This window comes from Triturus cristatus, chromosome 4_1, assembly GCF_964204655.1.
Source record: "Triturus cristatus chromosome 4_1, aTriCri1.1, whole genome shotgun sequence".
In the NCBI taxonomy this organism is placed as follows: Eukaryota; Metazoa; Chordata; class Amphibia; order Caudata; family Salamandridae; genus Triturus; species Triturus cristatus.
The window spans coordinates 631147398-631168260 of record NC_140585.1 but is presented as its reverse complement, the minus strand read 5'-3'; the positions used below and the strand labels follow the sequence as shown (position 1 = coordinate 631168260).

At 43.6% G+C, this 20863-nt stretch overlaps 1 protein-coding gene across 3 annotated transcripts in view; it reads left to right on the top strand.

Annotated features, from left to right (window-relative positions):
- The window catches only part of NAV3 (neuron navigator 3), a 1112283-nt gene that overhangs the window by 162193 nt on the left and 929227 nt on the right, over positions 1–20863 (top strand). For all 3 annotated transcript variants that reach the window (XM_085653004.1, XM_085653005.1, XM_085653006.1), the window contains exons 2-3: positions 12737–12854; positions 13758–13810. In XM_085653004.1, the coding sequence (XP_085509130.1) occupies positions 12737–12854; positions 13758–13810 (171 nt within the window). The remainder of the gene's footprint in view (positions 1–12736; positions 12855–13757; positions 13811–20863) is intronic.

Sequence of the window (20863 nt, the reverse complement as noted above, 5' to 3'; positions counted from 1 at the left end):
CCATCCGTGGAGTTCCAGACTCTCATGCACAGACCTCCGCCAATGCACCGTCCCCTGAACCATCTACGCCATACCTCACAGACCATTAAGTTATTCCCCAGTTACAGGCTGTTCTGTCATTTATTGTGTGGGACATCATCTTATCTTCCATCAGACGTTTTCATATTTCTTATATGGTATGCAGACCAGTTATAGGGACCATGCTGGTGTTCTCCAATCCAAAGTTTACTCTTTTGCTCAACTTTGTGTGATCAGGCCCGAGTTGTGTGGAAACACAAGGGGTGGCAGTGGGACATAGGGTTCCCACTGCTCAGAGGGGTACTTTCACTAAGAATAGGAGGGTGACATCAGTATGCATAAACAAGTATACGCACCAGTGTGTTCTGTGGTGGCACTGTTGCATGTCTAAGCAGCTGCCAAGCTTATGATGCATAATACCACTTTTGCTGGTGCCCCACTTCTGTCACCCCTACGCAAGAGGTGGCAAGTAGTTGTGCTAAAGTTACATTTTGTCCAAACAAAACAGACCCTGCATACATTAGGAAATGTTTTTTTTTTTTACAACCAACTTTATTTCGTTTAGAAATACAGCGAGCATCATCCATATATTATAAGTGTTATAACAGGAAACCCATGCGGGACTCCACCCACTCACAGTGGTAAACTGTGGTAAGCCCCCCATTTCCCCACACCTTCTCGTGTTTGTGAGGACATCCACGGGCTTCATATATGGCCTTTTCTTGCTGTAGGAAATGTAAATATTTTAGGAGTTGCATGGTGTCAAATCCCAGCCTACAGGAGCCTGTTTTGTCCTTCTGTGAAACGGAAAATGAGTTACAAAATGATGTTCAGCATGAGAGAATGATGAACAGGTAGCACATTTGAGCAGTTGGTGCCTCCTCTGGGATACTAGTCTCTGTATAGTAAAGACTGGCTAATGAGCGTGGTTCATTCCTCGGACATAATTTGCATTACATAGGTAATCACTGTGATCCAGAGCTGGTCACCCGTCGTCTTGGATTACTTTTTCTTCGCTATACTGAATATTCATCTTGAGGTGCTTACTTTTAATATATAACTGTAACTAAGTTGTCTTAATATCATTTGACAGTCTTATATGGGACGCTGTTGACAATTCACTGCCATTGTAACACCAGCCTCCAAGTGCTACTTTTTACACTCAGAATGAAAGCTACTTTACCCCTTAGCTCGGGTGTAAACGTCTAAGTACATAAGCAGCTTTTTTGTGGTCACAGGATTTGTGTTCGAGTAATTGGTCCTTTCCTCTTTCTTTATATTGTGTTGCCTGACTTGTGCTGGTCTCTGTGAAAAATGCAATAAGTTCCGTCTTTTCCCACCTGGCAAGTCGAACATGCTGTTCTAGATTCATCACAAACCAATGCTCACAGCAGGATGAGGCCGCAACGAGAGGGTATATAGTGGTGCCCTTCTATGTTATTGATCAAGGAAGAAAGACTGTGGGCCATGATCTTGCAAGTCATCAGTTATAGAACGAGAGAACTGGGCGGGGTAAGCAAGTCTGAGGCGGGATAGAAGGTAGAGCTGGAGGGAAATGGGAGGGGCTATTGACTTGGAATCTGTATGATGAAGAAAGTTTAATCGGTACCAGTTGCTGGGAAACAACAGTTGATCGGAGTAAAACTCCTGAACGCTACGTGGATAAGGAGAAGGACTATGAAGTAAACAACGAGTATTCAGGGATATGCAAGGGGTTCACAGGTGCTTACCTCAGACTGAATCATTATAGATTGTGCCATAGCTTCATTAGGATAATTCACATATCAGGAGGAGCATGGTAGGATGGCATGAGATGCAGCTATTTCTGTGTAGAGATTGAAAACATTGAATACTCTAAAAGATACTTAAAGATTGCATTATTCGGTTATGTTCTCATGGGTATCTCAACTGGTCAAGTAGTGGGGGAAGAGCGAGAGAATGGGGGACTAGCTTAACTGGCGTAGTCAGCTGTTTGGTCTAATAATGATCTTAGACATGTGACTGAGTGAGAAGGGTGTATTAGATGAAGATAGTTTGGGGAGTTCAGCTGTGCTCAGTAGATTGAAGGCATGATGGTGTGAGGGACCATGAAAAGATTTTGTAGCATACTATGAATTTTTGGGTTTGAACTTGATAAGGTACATTTGACCTTATAGTCTGTCATTAGTTATACAAGTGACCAGACTGGTAAGTGGATAAGGGGGGAATTAGGGATGAGGTGAAGTGGCGGATGAATGATGCGAGGTGGAGGACTTGGGCATTAGCATGGATACAAGGGGGGCTTAAGCATATAATTAGCCAATTTAGATGATGTTTGGGGGTAAACCAAGAGTTTAAGGTTTGCCTTAAGTAGAGTAGGGGTCAAGGACTGCTGATTGCTGATTGACCTAATTGAGGGAAACTAGAGGGGTGAGGTGATGGTGTGAAAGGGTACGGCAGGATGATAATGCCGGTGCATTGATACTGAGAGGGCAAGAGTCTACAGTTATTACAAATGTGACACTGATTGCACCAAAATGTGTCTGATCATCATGGCGGAGACTGAGAATGTTATAAAGTGAGGAGCAAGCATGTTCGGACTGGCCTATAGGGCAATCAGGCAATGCCTGACAGGGGGGTATGAAAGGAGAGTGTATGAGCCATTTTTTGGCTGTTTGTGGTCTGCTGGGCCAACTTTTACTATTTATTTCCTAGTACAAGGGTACTCACAAACATTTTCCCAGGGGCCAAAATGATTGGTCTGTGATGTGCACGGGTGCTGCATGAATGCCAATGGGATGGTGGTTGGGTGCAGGGAATAGAGTGGTTTGGTGGTAAGGTAGGTGTAAATGAAGCAAAGGAAATACAACTAGTGGCTGAATTGAGCAATGTAAAACCAGAAAACATAGGATTAATCCCGGCTTCCCGACTTTTCCAAATTGTGTTATCCTAGGCAATTGTTTATTTTCTTGTTTCCTCCTTTTTTTCCTTCATTATCACATATGAAAGGATTGTGAAATACAGGATTTCAGGATGTGCATTGTTCAAAACGTGCTCCTGTGTTTGAATTATTAAAATATAATGTTGTTGTATAATAGGAACCCAGGCCATCCAAAAAGTGCACATAAGAACTGACTTGTTTCTTTAGTTCACTATTGGCGTTGTTGTCAGGGTAGGGGGAAGAATTAATGTTTCAAAATTCATGTTCGAAAACTGTCACTTTAAATTAATACTTCTCAATGCACTGATATAATCAATTGTACTAAGGTGAAAAGGTTCTGCATGTTAATAAAATACAGTTCTTGAATTGTGCAAAGGCTGTCGTCATTTTACACTTTTGCTGCAAGATGTCTTTAAAATTGAAGGTGTTTCTAAAGTTAAGTGCAGAACTCCCTAGTTACATCCTTTCTTTAACACCACTTAACCTGCAAATATTGCCTGTCTATTTAATATCTGTTTGTTGTTAGTGCTGAGTCGTGTAACAGCAGCCCAGTGATCCTGTTGACCAGGGGGACGCATGCAGCCTCTGGGCAGTACTTTAAGTATCCATGCCCTAGTATTCAAATAAATATTGCCTGCAGCAAGCTCAAATACATGCAGTCTCCCATACCTTGCAAAACATTTATTCAGGTGCCTTTACAAGACCAAATCTGTTCTGATTTCCAAAAGCGGGCCACTTTCTTAGCTATCTGATTTGCTAATGGGGGTAGGGAGGGGGCGGGGGGCACATTTACTATGGCGCCTGGGCTATTTTCTGTCCCAGTCGGACCCTGGAAGCAAGCAGTGGCGGCTGGTGTCATTTGAAAGTGTTGAAGCATAAACGTTCTAATCAGGATGAGTGCCTGACCGCCAGAAGGGGGTGGGGGTTTCTCCCCCGAGTAAACTTTGAAAAAAGAGTGGGCAAATGGTGCTTATTTGAGAAAGCAAGGACTGCTCTAGAGAACTATCCCAAATAACGCAAGTATGTGACGCAGACATTCAAACATGCATCCAATAGGCAAAGTGCTGTGTTAAGGGCATGAATACATGTCATGTGCTTGATTAGAGCAATATTACGCATTAAAGAACATACATAGCATGTTTTCACTATGGCACATATGCCGGTTTGCATTATGGCACAAATTAAAAATTAAAAGCCAACAGTGATTGAAATTCAATCACTGCTGGATTTTAATTTTTACAGCCTCTGCCACACATGCACCCAGTGACATCAAACCATTCAATGGAAAGTTCAAAGGTGCCCAGTAATTACATCTTGCACTTCTCCTGAAGAGGGGGTCTCGCGAGCTTCAGCAGCACATATGTTTCCATTGTACTGCTTTCATACCTGTTCCAGCTGCTACAGATGAGGATGAAAGCCTTCGTTGCCAACACAGCACTCCTTCAGCTTCTCAATGCGTGCTAGCGGTACTCACTTTACCATTCCACACAGCCAACATGCCCACTAACCCACCGGTTTTCAGCAGACTTAATATCTTTAACATTCTGTTGTTTGTCCTGAACTTTGCTACCTGTGACTTACTGTCAAGAGCAGGGCCTTCTAAAAACTACTAAAATTAGTATTCAAATCAGTTCACTGCCTAATCCTGAGGAACCCGTGTGACAGCTAATCATGTTAAATTCATAATCTCAGATCTAGATATCAACATTTCTAACAACACCTAAACCACGCCGTTGTTGAGACACTGGCATGCTACAATACTGAATACACAGCTCAACCCTCGAGTGGGGTTGCTAGACTTACCTCTCAGAGTGTTGCCGTCTCTCACTTTGGGATCGAAGTCCGCAGACAGGATGCGGTCGAATTGGTTGATGCTGAATTTGAGGTCTTTGCTGGCCGGGGCAGGCTGGGCTGAACAGCCTATTGTGTAAATCCCCCCAGGAAAGCCACAGCCCATTCAGGGGTGCTGGTGGTACTCAGAGAGCGGGACAGTCAAGAACTGTAGGGGTCTCAGGCATGGGCCGCACGGGAGAGTAGGCCTGCAGGTGCGAGGGGCCCTGCTGTAGGTCCTCAGTCGCTTCTCCACCTGTCTGCGACTGGTGTGGGGGGTGCAGGATGTCGGCAATGCAGAAGGATGGTGCTGGCTTTGTGTCATGCACTGCAAACACACTGATTGAAAGCATGCAAATGAGGCTCGGACCTCAGTCCCACCCCCGCAACGCCTGAGCCAATCTAGGTGCTGCTTCCTTGCTGTTAACACCATTAGAGCAGCGCAATGATTGGCTGGGTCAAGTGCTGCCAACGCACCTCAGGAGATATGGGGGTCTGGAAGCAATCCTCCAGCTCCTACATTGCGCACTGGTAGGCGAGGGTTTAAGTGCGCATGTCAAGCTGGATAGAGCAAGGCACAAGTCTAACCGGACATGCGCAGTTCACCTCAAAGAGCCTGTTGATCATCAGGCTTCCAGTCATGACCCCCCCAATGTTTGCCCACTACAGCAGGCTGTAATAAAGCAGGGAATCTTTGCCAGTGCCATTCCTTGCACACGGGCACCAATACAAACAAGGGAGTGATGCCCCCACACCCCAACAAAGAAACCACCGCTGTGTGAACGGCGAGGTAAGCAGATGAAAACAGCAAAATTATGTTGGGCCTTGACAGCCTAGAACCTGGAAACAAACATACTGGTGACCATAGGCATCTGAGAGGCTGAGTAGATAGTGATGGGTATCACTGGCCATATTGGGACTACATGAGACACAGGAATACGGATCCTGGTGTTTCCTAACCAAACATTTCACAAATGAGAATATAGTGCAGTAATTCTGATTCACCTAGCAATTTCCCATTTTAATGGTACCCACAGTGTCTGACTCCGATTACTGCTACATTTCTGCATCTTGGAGTGTCAAATACCCACGGTGTCAGTAATTCCAGGTGTATATTCTGATGCAATAAGTTCAATTCCCTTGCAATGAAGGCCTAAGTTTGATATTAATCAATGTTCTCTCTTTATCACTATACAAAACCAGGTTAAACCGCCTCACCACATTATTGTGTTTCTGGAATATTGAAAATCGATTCCTCATTTACTAATTCCTGTTTTATTGATTTAAAATGTGGCTTTAAACTTACACATAATATTATGGTTTGTGAGTCTTTCTCACAACCTTATCTTGCAAGTTTTTCATTCCTTTTGATAGATTGTATCCTATGCTTCACTAAATTCCCTGTTTTTTCATCCTTTGGGGGACAGTATTTCCACTCTTTTAAATAATGGTCCACCTATAATGTTTCTGGATCAGAAATCGTGTTGGTAGAAGAATAAGAGCAGGATTGAATAGGGAAATCCCTCCTCACTTATTAAAAGAAGTTGTCGAAACTGCTGCGAAGCAGGTGTAAAGAGGCCCAAGCCACCAAAGGAAGGGTGGAATTCCTGTGTGGCAAGTGCAGCTGCTGTCTTAAGCCCTGCCCTGCCATTCCAGGCGCCCCCCCTTCGGGCGAACATGCGAGATATTCCTGCACAGAAGCCTTCCCATGGTGGTGTCTGTCTGCTCTACTGGAGGCCTGTGAATGCCTTCTTTATTTTCAGCAAAAGACCCCAATAATGTGACAAAATCAACCTCCCTCAAAACAACTGCAGTTATCACCACAACGCCAGCAAAATGAAAACAAGCGGGTGAGAATCTTAAAGGCTTCAGCTGTCCGTGAAATACAAATATTTTTTTTTGTCTACATATCAAAATATTCTAACAACACCTAGACCACGCCGTTGTTGAGACACTGGCATGCTACAACACTGAGTACACAGCTCAACCCTCGAGTGGGGTTGCTAGACTTACCTCTCAGAGTGTTGCCGTCTCTCACTTTGGGATCGAAGTCCGCAGACAGGATGCGGTCGAATTGGTTGATGCTGAATTTGAGGTCTTTGCTGGCCAGGGCAGGCTGTGCTGGACAGCCTATTGTGTAAAGCCCCAGCCCATTCAGGGGTGCTGGTGGTACTCAGAGAGCAGGTACAGTCAAGATCTGTAGGGGTCCCAGGCATGGGCCGCACTGGAGAGGAGGCCTGCAGGTGCGAGGGGCCCTGCTGTAGGACCTCAGTCGCTTCTCTACCTATCTGCGACTGGTGTGGGGGGTGCAGGATGTCGGCAATGCAGAAGGATGGTGCTGGCTTTGTGTCATAGTGCACTACAAACACGCTGATTGAAAGCGTGCCAATGAGGCTCGGACCTCAGACCCCGCAACGCCCGAGCTAAGTGTTTCTGCTATTTGCCCTGTGTGGGACTGTTCAAAAATATGGTTTATTAAGAACTGCAGTGATGATCAAATATGAAATGATGAGTCTACAGTTCCACAATAAGGCTGTAAAATCCACAAATAAGTTGGTGACAGGAGTCCTAGGCTATCGGCACCCTGCCATCAGCTACTTCTTTTGTTTGTTGTTTTTTAATAAAGGGGCCTGGTTTACTGTATGGTTCCAGTAGCCCCAGAAGCTTGAATGCCACTCTAGGTTCACAATGTCCGCAGCAGCAATCATTTCTACTATGACTAACCAATGACTCTATATGATTAGACATAATGCCAACCTCTCCAGTACAATACACCAAATTCCTGGCAGCAGAGATCAGTGGCGGGTGGCAAGGGGAGCGCGGGGGGGGGGGGGTCGCACGGGGGGAGGGTCACACATGTTCGGAATTTTTTTTAAAAGTACCTTGATGCCGGGTCCCGCATCTTCTGTGCTCCCGCGTCTTCTCTGCTCCTGCTCTCCTGCCTCCGGCTCTAACAAGAACAGGAAGCAGGCAGCCACGCTCCCTCCGCTAAGCCAATCACAATGCTGCAATGCAGCATTGTAATTGGTCTGATCGCCATGACACAGCACTCCGCCAGGGGCTGAAGGGGTGGGCATGTTCTCCATGCACGCTGTAAAGCAGCCTGCATGGAGAATGGGGAAAGTGAGCATGAGTGGTTTGGGCGGCCCGAGGGGGCCGATCAAACATTCATTGCACACTTGATCCGAGAGCAAAGCAACCCCGCCCACTGCAAAGTGGCAGGACATGAAATGTAAAATGATAATAACTAAGTTATTATCATTTTATGAAAAGCTTAAAAGCAGTGCGGCGACGCTCCTCCACCATAGTGGAGGAGCCGCACCTGGCAGAGATTATCCCTAGACTCAAAAGAAGACCAATCAACTCAGGCTTCTAATACTCCTCTTTAGACTCCAAAATATTGCACATGCACATAGAATAGCCACTCTCAGTATGTACTCAGAACATAGGATCTAAGCCCTTCAGTGGTGGCTATTGATGAGATGGCAACCCAAGATATTGAGGATTCATTTCTAAGAGAAAATTACTGACTTCTAAATAATTGGGAAAGCAGATGCAGAAAAGGGCAAGGCGAGAGGATCCCTAGAAGGATTATACCGGGTCACAGCCACAATTGGAAATGCTTTCATCCGACCACATGTCGAGACTTAACCCAGGTTCGAGCCTCTATACCATCTTGTGACAGCGCTGGTCTACTAGAATGCCAGAAAGAACTGGACTTTCCAGCAGGAAGGCACCGTACTCAGACTCCCTTGATGAGGAAGTTGGTTCCTAGAGCACTGTTAAGGTCACACAATGTGATTTACCAAGATTCAACTAACTCTAAAATAAATATATTAACCAGCCACTGATAGCGCTGCTCAGCATATGCAGTTCTCTCACTGTGAACCGCTCACATAGTTCACAGTTCTCTCTGCAGGAATAGGGAACTGCATGTGCTGGCATAGCTTTTCATCTGCAAAATGAAAAAGTCGGTCCTATGAAAATTGCAAAATTGCCACAGGATTCAGATCCACTCATTGCGGATTCAGAAAAAGATCAATGTATCCAGTGTCCTCGTGTCATATGTGGCACCTTCACCCAGTCCTAGTTTTTCAATCAAAAGCAATTGGCATCCTTGGACTTGAACTTGTGTTTTTTTACATCATTTATGGGATAAAGTATGCACTGCAGTGCATTATAAGAATATTGCAAGCCACTGAGGACATCCAAGACCAAATAGAGGAATGACGCCAAAGGCCAAGTTCCTTTATAAAGTTATGAACCTCCAAGGTGACTTGTAATATCATTATCATGTATGGCATAATACATGGTCACTTCATCATCTTTCCCACTGATCACTTAAATCCTTGGTACGTAGCTCTTTTATATAAACGAGAGAGCAAGGTTTCAAGCACGAAGAATAAGCATAGAATCTCTAGTGCAGAATTCAACACATCAAAAAAAGTAAGATTTATTGCAAGACAGTAGTAGAATCAGTTTAATATAAGTCAGTTTGCTTTTTAAAGAAAGGTGCAGTAGCTCAGAATTTGTAGAAGCATGCAGAAATATTCTAATTTGTCTATAATTAAGGAGTGCAAAAAATAAAGATGTCATAAATATCTCCTTTCATGTCACTGTACAGCTAGAAAAACAGAGGAAAAGAAAGAAAAAGCAACTTTCGTTTTAAAAACAGCTGCTTTAATTATACTCCAACACCTGCCTTTCTCCTCAGCTGCTGGCTCTGAAAGTAGACATTGTGATGTTAGAACTCCACTGTATTAAGTTATTACAGTTGAGTTCTGATGTCATTTCTTTATAGTTGGCGACAGGGTGCATCACAAGTCACAGATAACAAAGAAATTATAGACAGGCTTTTAAACAGGGATTGCAGAATCCCATGTAGTGTAAGAATGTGCCTAAAAATATCTCCATGCATAGACGTGTTGTCTGAGAAGCCAGGGTTTGTGGACAGCGTCATCCATGGCATGGACCACTCGGCAGATATCTTTGGGGGGATTCAAGTGGTCTGGATTAGTGGTGCACATGTAAATTGTTGTGGGTCCCCATAGTTCGTCGCTGCTACTTGCTAGTACTTACTGCAAGCAATGGCGGCCGGCAATGATCAGGGGTGGCGAGGCGGGGGCAGGGGTGGATGTAAAACAAAAAAAAATGTTGTACCTGCGTCAGGACTCTGCTGGTGCCAAACAGGCACCAGGAAGCACCCAGGCTCCCCTGACCAATCACAATGCCACACTGCAGTGCTGTGGTTTGTCTGAGTGCCGTGGATCTTTGCTCAGTCACGTAATGAGGGGCTGTGCAAGTTCTCCATGAAAACAGTCATTGCGCACTTGGAGTGGGCAAACTACCCCTCCCTGCCCTGAGAGCAGATCAGCCCCGCCCGCCAAGCAGCAGGGACACATAAAATGAGAATAACTTCGTTATTCTCATTTTAAGTTTACTTTATTTACACTGCTTAAAAGCAGTGAAGCGATGCTTCTCCTTTGTGACTGTGACTAAAAGAAGGAATATAGGATTCGATGCCCAACAGTTTGCGGCTCAATGATGTTAAGGATGAAGGCTAAATCTTGAGAAAAGAATGGAAAAGACTGTTGAAACCAATGAAACGTCAAACAGCTGTTGTGACTGTTTCGCAAGCTAGTGCAGAGAACCTAGTAATCAATGTTACGCGGCCATTTCCATCGAACACTGTAGAATTAAAGGTTGCTGCTAATTGTCCATGTAGTTTGACCTTTTGCTCACTGCCTACACTTTATGGCCAAGGAGTGGGTGAATGAATAATGTATGTATTCACACTGCAGCCAAAACCACCACCTGACACTTTCTAAAGGAAGAATGTCAGCAGGGGCGGTTTGGAAAAAATTTGAGTTTTAAAAATTTAACGATGGAATTTCTAATAGTGGAGGTTCTTCTATGGTTTAAGGAGAAAGTGTTTCTCAAGTGAGGTAACAGTCCTTTCCCTGTTGCTCTCCAAACTTCACGTTATATTTGTTATTGACATTCGGAGAATGAAAGTCTAAGTCATCCCTGCACTGATTCAAACAGTGACCTGCAGGTTCTGCACAGATCTCTGCAGGGGGCAATAACTAATCGAGCTCGTTTATTCCAAAAATGAAAATGCAGTGCCATTTTTCCTGTCACTTAAGCTTTTTTCACCCATTTTCTCGTGTCCCCCAGGCCTTGCCCATCGCCCGCTGCAGCCGTCACCTCACTCCCGAGCAGACGTTTTGCTCTCCCTGAAGCTGTGTTTTGGACACATATCTTTTTAGGACCAGCAGACCAAATTCAATGTTTCCCGCAAATAATTCTACATGGCTCAGATTTTTAGACGCTCATCTTCGAATGCAAGGTGACCCTTAATTTTAATTGGAATAAAAAAAGATAGTGAAGGAATGGGAGGTCTTTGAAGGGGTTGTGGCAAAAGAAGCGTGACTTTGAGTCCTTTCCAAGAGACATGGCTTGTGTAATTAAGCATGTGGCTTAAGCATGTAAGCTAAACTCTTGTGCTTCACACAGTCCGCTAACTACCTGACTATTGTTTGAGTGTCTCTCTGTGAGTTTTCTGTTATTGCAGTCAGGCACATCACACAATAGCGACCCACTGACAGGACTGTGAGAACCTCGCACTGCCTTAAACCATGGACATCTTAATTATTTGGGGGGCTCTGGGCCAAACGTATTTTGGGGGCCCCTGTTCATGACAGTTCTGAATTTATGGTCCCAATTTCAGCGCTTTCATGCCCTCTTTGGCCAGGTCACTGACAGTGCGCATGCACACTTGTCCAAATACTAAATGTGTTTACATCTAATGTTTTAGAGACAGTGACGTTGTGTTTTCAATATTGTAACACAGCAATAGCTCACTAATAATATTGCAAGTAACATCTCTGTCACCCTCTCATTTCTCATATGTAACGTTCTGCTTTGATCTAAAAGAACTTTGTTATGGACGTTGCATGACACAAACGCAACATTTCTCTGCAAAATGTTTGCAATAGACACATCATCCACATTAAAAATAAATTGAAGGAAAACGGAATTTAAAATAACATGTTTAAGAATTATTCGAGGTCATCACAACAGAGCTGGCTTAGCAGGGGGCCCCTGAAAGGCTGATGCTCTGGGCCAAAGTCCACTCTGCCTATACCTTAAAACGTCTCTGCCTTAAACTTCATCTCCAGAGCTCCCAACAGCCACCCACACCCTGAGTTTGCACACCTACAGACAATCCAGTCCACAGTACACAAAATACAAGATGAATATGCTGAATGCGAAAAACAGCATCCCGGGTAAAGCAAATACATTTAGGGAAGTAAAGTAAGTGAAGCATGGGAAATGTAAACAGGGCTACCTGACTGGCGTGAATTATATTACAGGATTTTACAGTCCTTGATAATGTTGATAAATCGATCAGTGCTTTCCTTGTAAAGGACATTAATATAGGGCCCAATAGAAACTTGTTTCAAAGTCCATTATTCGTTGCTGCCGGGTCTGGGTCTGAACCCCGGGTGGGAATCCCTGATTAGAAGGAATCGTGAGCTTTTTAACGCGCACTCTATGCTGAGTGCCCCGTCATGAATGGGCAGCATGTGACAGGGCCGCGGCCACGTTATCCTCGGCACACTCACGTGAGCACGAGCTGGCTCCATTTATTTCCCTTCATAAATCAATCTTATTGGAAAGGTCACAGAGGCATAGCAGCGCCTGCTTTGTTAAAGGTTTTCTACAAACCCCCCAATGGGAGTTATCGAGCCCTCTGTGGTCAGGGAAGTGAGCCTACCCGGCGGGTGAGTCACAGAGAGGATGAAAAAGGAAAAGTGTTTTCAAAATTTGCCGCATGACTGTTTCCTTTTCTGCTCTGACTTTTTAAACTGGAATGTGATGCGGAATAGTTTGAATCTGCGAGCCAATATTTGACTTAAGAATGTTTATTGTCTTCCTCCCCCGTCCCCCCTCCCTCATCTACAGATCTACACTGACTGGGCCAACCACTACCTTGCGAAATCCGGGCACAAGCGGCTGATCCAGGACCTGCAGCAGGACATCGCGGATGGCGTCCTGCTGGCGGAAATCATCCAGATCATCGGTGAGTTCCGAGCAGGGGACGCGCGTGCGCGCACACCGCAGAGCGGGAAGGGGCAAAACCTCAGGTGCACCATTTACCGAACATTGTTGCGCACAGCACGTACGGGACAGCGTGACAGCAGACTCAGTCGTGCTGGTCGAATACGTACTCGCCGTGGGATGTGGAGTAGCATAGCATGGGAGAAACTCCCTGTATTATGTCGTAGTTGCATGTACGTAGCGCTATAAAGGCTTTACTATGTTAAAAGTAGCCTTGCATTGAGAGTTTTCCACGAGCACATGCCCCGTGTCTGAAGAGAGTAGTGGGGAGAAGGGTGGGCTCCCGAACGCTAACACAGTTTTCTCTTCAAAAAGGTGAGCGCTGAATAATGTCCTTCGCCCAGGTCCATATGTCTCTCAGAGTATGCCGCTTTCCCTTTCATTTTGTGAAAAGTATGAGCCTGCTGGGGCGCCTGGGAGCGGCTGTTTTAACTGTTGCTCGCGCGCGCGGCCAGAAACGCACCGCGCACATGGGGAGCTGTCAGAAGCGAACGCTCCAGTACACCATATGCCTCCCATGTGTGCGCCGCGCCGGCCCGAGCGCAGCGTGTTCCCGGGGACGCCCTGAAACATTATCCAGGGCTGTGCGGAGACAATCCCGGTGCACTTCATGTCAGCAGCAGTCGCTTGGCACCGGCTGACTAATCAGCAGGCGACCTCCCTCGCACTTAGCCCCGCTCGGTTTCTGCATGAGGGATTGACTGCCGCGAACAAGTGAGCTACTGTGGAACTGTCGAGGGGTGCTCAGTCTAAACTACTTCCACGGGCCCATTTTTCACCCTCAAGTATATATTTTTTTTACTTTTCCGGATTTTTCTTCTTCACGGTTTTAAGTTCTGTCTACCATTTGGTTGTTTTTCTGCAGCCAATGAAAAGGTTGAAGATATCAATGGGTGTCCCAGGAGCCAGTCACAAATGGTAAGTCGACGACTCTTATTTCTTTGAGTTGTTAATGTGTTTCCATGTGGCGAGGAGATTTGCTTTGCTGAATGGAATTAACTAGAGCTCGTGAACTCGTATTTACCTGATAATATGTGAGGCGGGTCCTTTCGAGCTAATAGCCACTTGTTTGTACAGCATCTGTCAATGCCAACACGACCACCTTATCTCATATAGAAATACAGATTCTTCTACTATTTATGAGACATGACAAAACCTAGAACGTCATGTCTGTAAGTGTAAAATGGATCATTGTGAATTGTGCTGAATTCAGTGTTTAACCTGTCTAAAAATGTACCAAGGCCTACTGATTCCAAAGATGCGCTTTATGGTCTGCACAAGTAGTGAAGAAAAACACTACTCTGCTCCATTCAGTTTGCAAATAATACCTAATTTTGCTATGTGCTGAATTTGCCAGCCAGCTTCTCAGATGCTCATAGTTACCTGTTGTTTCAGGCAAACATTAGGAACATGTTACTTGTTTGCAGGTGGCGAGTATATCGGGCAGTACACACCTACCGTGCCTTTTATTGTGTTATGTTACTCATTTCTTAAAGGTAGGCCAGGTGGGCAGAAGTACCAGCTGAACAGCACAGGCTCCTTTCAATCCTGCTGCTGAAAAGCAGTGAGTCCTGATGTTAAATACCCCACTTCTAATGAAGGAGGCCACAGTGCTGCTAGGGGCTTCATCTTTAGGGTGAGCACATCTCTGTAAACCAATGGGGCCTCATTGTTATCCAGTGTTTAAATTCTGTTGATTCTACCCAAGTGAAGCAAGGCTACATCTGACAATAGTGGATTAGTTTGTTAGTGGAGAGTCCAGGGGTCGGAATGTGGTACCCTAGTGGCAGAGAACCATCTGTTCCCCCCGTGCATGATTTGAATATCAAATTGTAGGCACGGGACTAAAAGCCCCAGCACAGACATTGTTGGCTGAATGTGCCACAAACGACACAGGGTCTCTTGACATTTATAGGAAGAATGGGTTTGAGGGCCTTAAACTCGAGAGCTGTATTTGTTTTGCCTGTTAACTCCCACAAACCTCAACCGATAATTAAACATTACAGAACTCAGACATTCCAGTACCCAAAAGCCTAAGAGACACGTATGCAAGCCTAGGGTAAGACAGAACTTTTAAAGCACATAGGAAGTTTAAAGAACAACTGTTTATGGCCCAGCTCACGTGGTGCATACTCCCTTGCACCCTTAACACAACAAACCTAAATATGAAAAATAAAACTAGAGCGACTAATCCCACATATAACCTTCAAATTAATTCACATTTGTAGTCCACAAAGCAATTTCCCAAATGGCTGTAATTGTTCTTAAAGTGCTTCTAACAATCCAGAAAACACTTTATCCAATACGTGTTTTGCAATCACATTGATCGCTTTGTCAAGGCAACTCCTCATTATTACAAACAAACCCACCAGGAATGGCATAGCAATCAAAGGGGGTTTAAGGCCCAATGATACTGTTCTAAAGTCTGAAGTATAAAGCATAGAAATCATGAGTGAAACAAGCATGCTAGATGATGTTTTTTCACTATACTTAAGAGTGTGACCTTTCACTACCACTGGGACTACAGGATTCAGTAATTCCAATGAGGCTTGCACCATGGACATTTTTCTGGTTTGTGGAGACAGTTCTTAACCAGATGACCTCATGTTTGACCATATGGGTATCACTCACATTCCAGATACCCATTGTTATCTGTGGTTACGTGCCTTCGCAACACTGTGCCTAGGTATTATCTATCTTCGCACTAATGTCTCACATACAACAGTCATCATATTTTCTATTTCTAATGACCTCCACAGCATCACCTTTATAGACAATGTCTTTGGTCTCGCTGCTCCATTGAGTGTTCTATCTATGCATAAGCTACATGGACGAGTATGCCATCTCCTATGCTAAGGTAGCCAATGGCTCATTACATAATCTGGGAGGAGATATCTTTTTTATACAGTGGGAAAGCTTGATTGCCCCTTTCCTTGATTAGTAGTGTTATCTTGTACCCATTAACTCAAAATATTGTTTTACCGACTTCTTAGTACGAGGAATATGGCTTTGTTATGCAACTGAATTGTGTAGGCCTAGTGTGCTCATTCACTCTGAATCGGAAAATGGAGCATACGGCATGGCATCCTTACATCTAGCATGAGCGATGCATGTGCACGGACAGGACTAAAACAATCTTCTTTATCGAAGTGGTGGGGTCCACATGTTTCTAAAGTTGCAAAAGGTTGGGTAAGTGGAGTGCAGAGCTGGATCATATGCTTGGCAATCCAAGTATTATGGTGAAAGGGTCAACTATGCCCCCACATGTAGGCATGCACTGGGATGAGGACATCTTTATTCTTGTGATGCTATCAGCCAGCAATGCACGGCCCACATGGTGAAAGTATGAGTTTGGCTGGGGTGAGGTTGACAAACTCCTACCGTCACAGCCCTGGCATGGGTCTTGATGGCATAGGTGAGCAAATTATACCCTGGTGTGAGGAAAGAGACATTCAAAAATTCTGGGTCCACAAGTCCTTACTATGATACTTGAATGGAGAACAGCCTCCCAGGGCTCGGATTTTGTATATGTGCAGTGGGCTTTCAATTGTGTTATTGTTAGATGGATTGGCGGAATGTGGCAGTGCCTTTTATCATATATAAAGTGTTGCCTCGGTTGGTCAATTTACTGTGTCACAGTTTCAGTAATTTACATTTGAAGGAAACAGAGGTGATGGGAAATAAACAAAACATGTATTAGTCTAGGCGTAGACCATGTAAGCTTGTTGTGGGCGGCTATTCGAACAGATCTATAGCACACAAGAACGGTGATGTTTCTGATCTTATGAGGAAAGTAGTAACACAGGTTACCACTTAACAGGTAGATACAGTGAGTTAAGTGCCTGGCTAGAGCACAACATGAATAAACTGAAATGTTGGGAGTTCTAAGCTGTTAGCTGTTCCAGTTGCTCTTTGTATACTGAATCTGTACATTGAAAATATACCAAAAATAGCTTGAGGCAGACTGGGCGTAGTTACTGAACACAAACTGCAAAACCTTTAAGGTATCCATGATTTCATTTAGTAACATTAACTATGCACCTAGTAATGATTAGTTCACCTGTAGCATAGTATAAATAATCTGCTTCACCATCTTCCCTGCTTTAAGTGCCAATGGCCGGCAGGAAGCTGTTTCACGTACTTTGTGTCATGTTTGGTGGCTTTGATTTGTGCTTTTTTACAGCATGATCAAACACTTCCTCTCCAGAGGTTCTTAAACCTTTCCAGGCCATTGATTCTTTTAATTTTCACCCTCTTGAAATGTCGAAAATCACTGGAGGTGCACTATGCCTGTGGATGGTATACTTATCATCCCAAACCCACCTGACCCTGATGGTGCCAAATATGTGTCGTTTCAGTTTTTCAGTACTGCTGCCAGGCTGTGATTTCTAGAACAACTGTATGCCTCAGTCCTGATTACAACAATATGCTTGGTAGGTCAGACACCTGTTGATATGATTTGAATTGAATTAATTTTGATAAAGCGCAACCAATTACCCGAAGGCATCAAGGCGCTGTTGCCGAACGTCCAGAACTGAGCCGTGTCCATAGACCCACCATATTAAGTTATAGGGGGTAACACTGTCTTTATAGCATAGAGGCAAGTTTTAAGTGTCTTTCTAAAAGACAAAAACTCTGTTATTGCAATAAGGCGCTGTGGTAGAGAATTCTAGAGTTTGCCTGCTGCCTCCCCATTTCATCTCTCAGATCCTAGGTATAGAGAACAAATTACAATGTGTGGACCGAAGGTTTCTTGCTGGAGTGTACCAGTGAAACATCTCTTTAATCTCAGCAAGACTAGGAAGATAAAGGGTCTTGTGTACAATACAGACAGCTTTAAACATAATGCGTTTTCTAATAGGGAACCAATGCAAATGACACAACCCAGCAGCCGCAGCTGATTGGCGTCTCAGAATCTCAAGGATCGCTCTGGCAAGCACATTCTGTGCCTCCTAAAATTGATGATGAGTACTGATATTGGAGTCAAAATTGAGGGAATTACAATAGTCCACATGACCAGGGCTTATGAGACCCGCTTTCGCGCCGACAATGGGATAATACGTGAAACATTTTCTAAGTATCCTTACAAGCCTAAAGCAGGTTGCCACAGTGCGATTAGACTGGGCACTAAGTGTGAGTGCCGTGTCTAAAATGACTTCGAGATGTTTTGCCTTCTCAACTGGAACGGGACAGGTGCCTAAGGCACCCGGCCACCAGTTACTATTCCTGCATGAGGTCTGCATCCCAACGAGTTCTATTTCGGTTTTATCACTTTTTAACTTCATAAAATTTCTTCCCATCCAGTCGGCAATTGCTGACATGCATTGTGAGAAGTTATCTGCCGTGACAGCAGAGTTATTAGGAATCGACACAATAATCTCTGTGTCATCAGTTTAGGAAATTACATGCATCCCATAAACCAGAATGATGGCAACAAGTGGAGAGATGTACAAGTTGAAAAACGTAGGGCTCAATGATGAGCCCTGCGGCACTCCACATGGTACAGAGAAAACATCTGAGTAGAACTGCTGTAGCAGCACCCTCTGTGAAATGTCCATGAGGTCAGATAAGCCCTGGTCCGTTGTGTGATACCCATATCTCATCAGTGAGGATGAGATGTTATTAAAGGCCGTGGGCCACTTCGGTTCCCAAATGTTTCCTGAAATGGAACTAGGAATTATCCAGCAATCCCTGCTCATTCGTAAATTCCATCAAATGGCTATTCAGATGTTTCTCAAGGATCTTAGCTGGAAGGTGTAGAAAGGTGCAGGTGCACGTTCTGATCCAGCAGAAGTCTTTTTTTCAACTTCAACCGCTGCACTGGGCCCACAAATTATCTCTTTCTACAGTTCGCTACACTCAGATTTTATATTGTACCTACAGAGGCATTGGTCCTCAGATGGAACTTTCATCCTCTTAGTCAGGGGTGAGAAATCAGGATGTCCTAAGCATTGACTACCCAAAGAGGACCAATTAATTAGCAGCCAATTCACAAGTTAGAGATACATTTTAAATGCACTACTCTCAGAACCATGCTATAGAAATAAAGAATTGCAATGGGTAGACCCAGCCTCCTGAAGAAGTTCAGCCTAACTAAAATTATACAAACTAAGAGTTCTGCAGTCGCAACACAAAATAAAAGCAGCAGAAATGGATGTTCTTAAAATAATCTATGGCTCTCCCTGTCGTGCATTTAGAATCAATGTCTCATTAGCACTATTTTAAGGAAAGAATATTAAGAGATAATAACAGACTTAGTCAATTTTAGATAATTTAGTTATCGTATTAAAGATCCAAAATCAATGTATATAAGGAACATTTTAAGTAGCTCAGTTAAGAATAAACCACACATTTAATCAAAGTATTCTGTTCATGAAGAGAATAGTCAACCTGACAGATTCCCACTACCAATGAAGACAGGAGGAGGGTTCCAAAGAATTCACTCTGAAAGGGACAAAGGGATCAAGTTAAAGTCAGATAGAGCTTGGGCAAAGGCCACAGAGAACAGAGCAAAATCAGGAAAGTTCAGATCTTGTCTCTCACAAGACTGTCCAAAAGAGTTCAGCAGGCAACTTAATTGCAAAGAGATAAAAGCAGAACATAAAAAGGTAATTAGTCTGTCAGCAAAGAAGGATTCCTAATCGATCAGCAGCCACAGCAGCTGTTGCAGAAAGCATTCCAAAGAGTCCTCTACAAGTAAGAGTGCCTGAGCTCCCCTTCTTTGGGGAGTCAGTTTATATGGTAGTAATGATGCACTCATAACATCAGTCATTGTTCCACAATGGTCTGATCATCATGTGGTCATTCTTCCGTTCGACGGGTACAATTTAGATACTCCAGCCTACTTTCCCATGCTGGTCATGAGAAACAACTGTCCTTTCCATCCTCGGGTTAGTTGACCAAGAGCTATATACTTTGTTGTTCTTCATGAGTACAGTCCCAATGTTCGGTTCTCGCCAGTTCACTTCACAATGAACACTAGAATAACAAACGTTCTTTTCATAAGAAAAGTTGCATAAACTAAACTGATCAAGCAACATTTAGAGAAATGAAATATTTCCAAACTCCATTTGTAGCAGGCAATGAAATAATGCTGCCTAAAGGAAAGAAGTCAATGCGTTTGTGTTTAAAGTTAGCATTTCTTATTAAGTAAATGAAACTCATAATAAAATTAAAACATATGGAAATAAATCAAGCATTTCATATAAAGCAATAATGGTAGTACTGTCAGTAATTATTGCATAGAAATGATTAAACCTGAATATGGCCTAGCTCTAAGATTTTCAAAGTACATACATGCAAATTATTCTTAAAAATAATTTTACTAAACTCGGTTTTACATTTTCATGATCCAAATAATGTCAAGTATTAGTAATGTAAATATAATTTAAGTTACTCATTTCATATTAATTTTGTACCAGTTTCATCTTCATGATGCATTACAGTGGAAGCAACAGGAATGTTAAGTCTTATCACTTAGAATCACACTCATTTTCAGTAAAAAGCTTTTTCATCATTCATTTTCATTACTGTTTTCTTTTTATTACACTTGATGAATAAGTATGTTAATTTTATTGCATTTATATTCTTCTGTTTCTACTAAAAAACACACGCTTTTATGGTGCTGGTATTTCAACTTTTCACAGTTTCAGTGTTTTTTTTGTCAACTTGTGTAAGTGCACATTTAGAGTTTCAATGTTTTAATCAGTCATTGTGTCGTGTCAAGAATGATCAGTTTTAGCCCTACATCATTCCTAAGTGCCCTGGACTCAAGACTACTTGTACGCATTTTCACATTTAAGCACCGTGCCAATACTCTCAATAACTTTTTGTTTGAACTTGAAAAATGTCATCTGGTGAAAAGGTTTACAATAGCAGTTTGAATTTCTTGTTTCCTAACCCGGTGCCCTGGATGTGGGCAGGTGCCTTTTTGTGGGTTAAGGCTTGTGGGTGGCTGCCTTGTTAAAATAT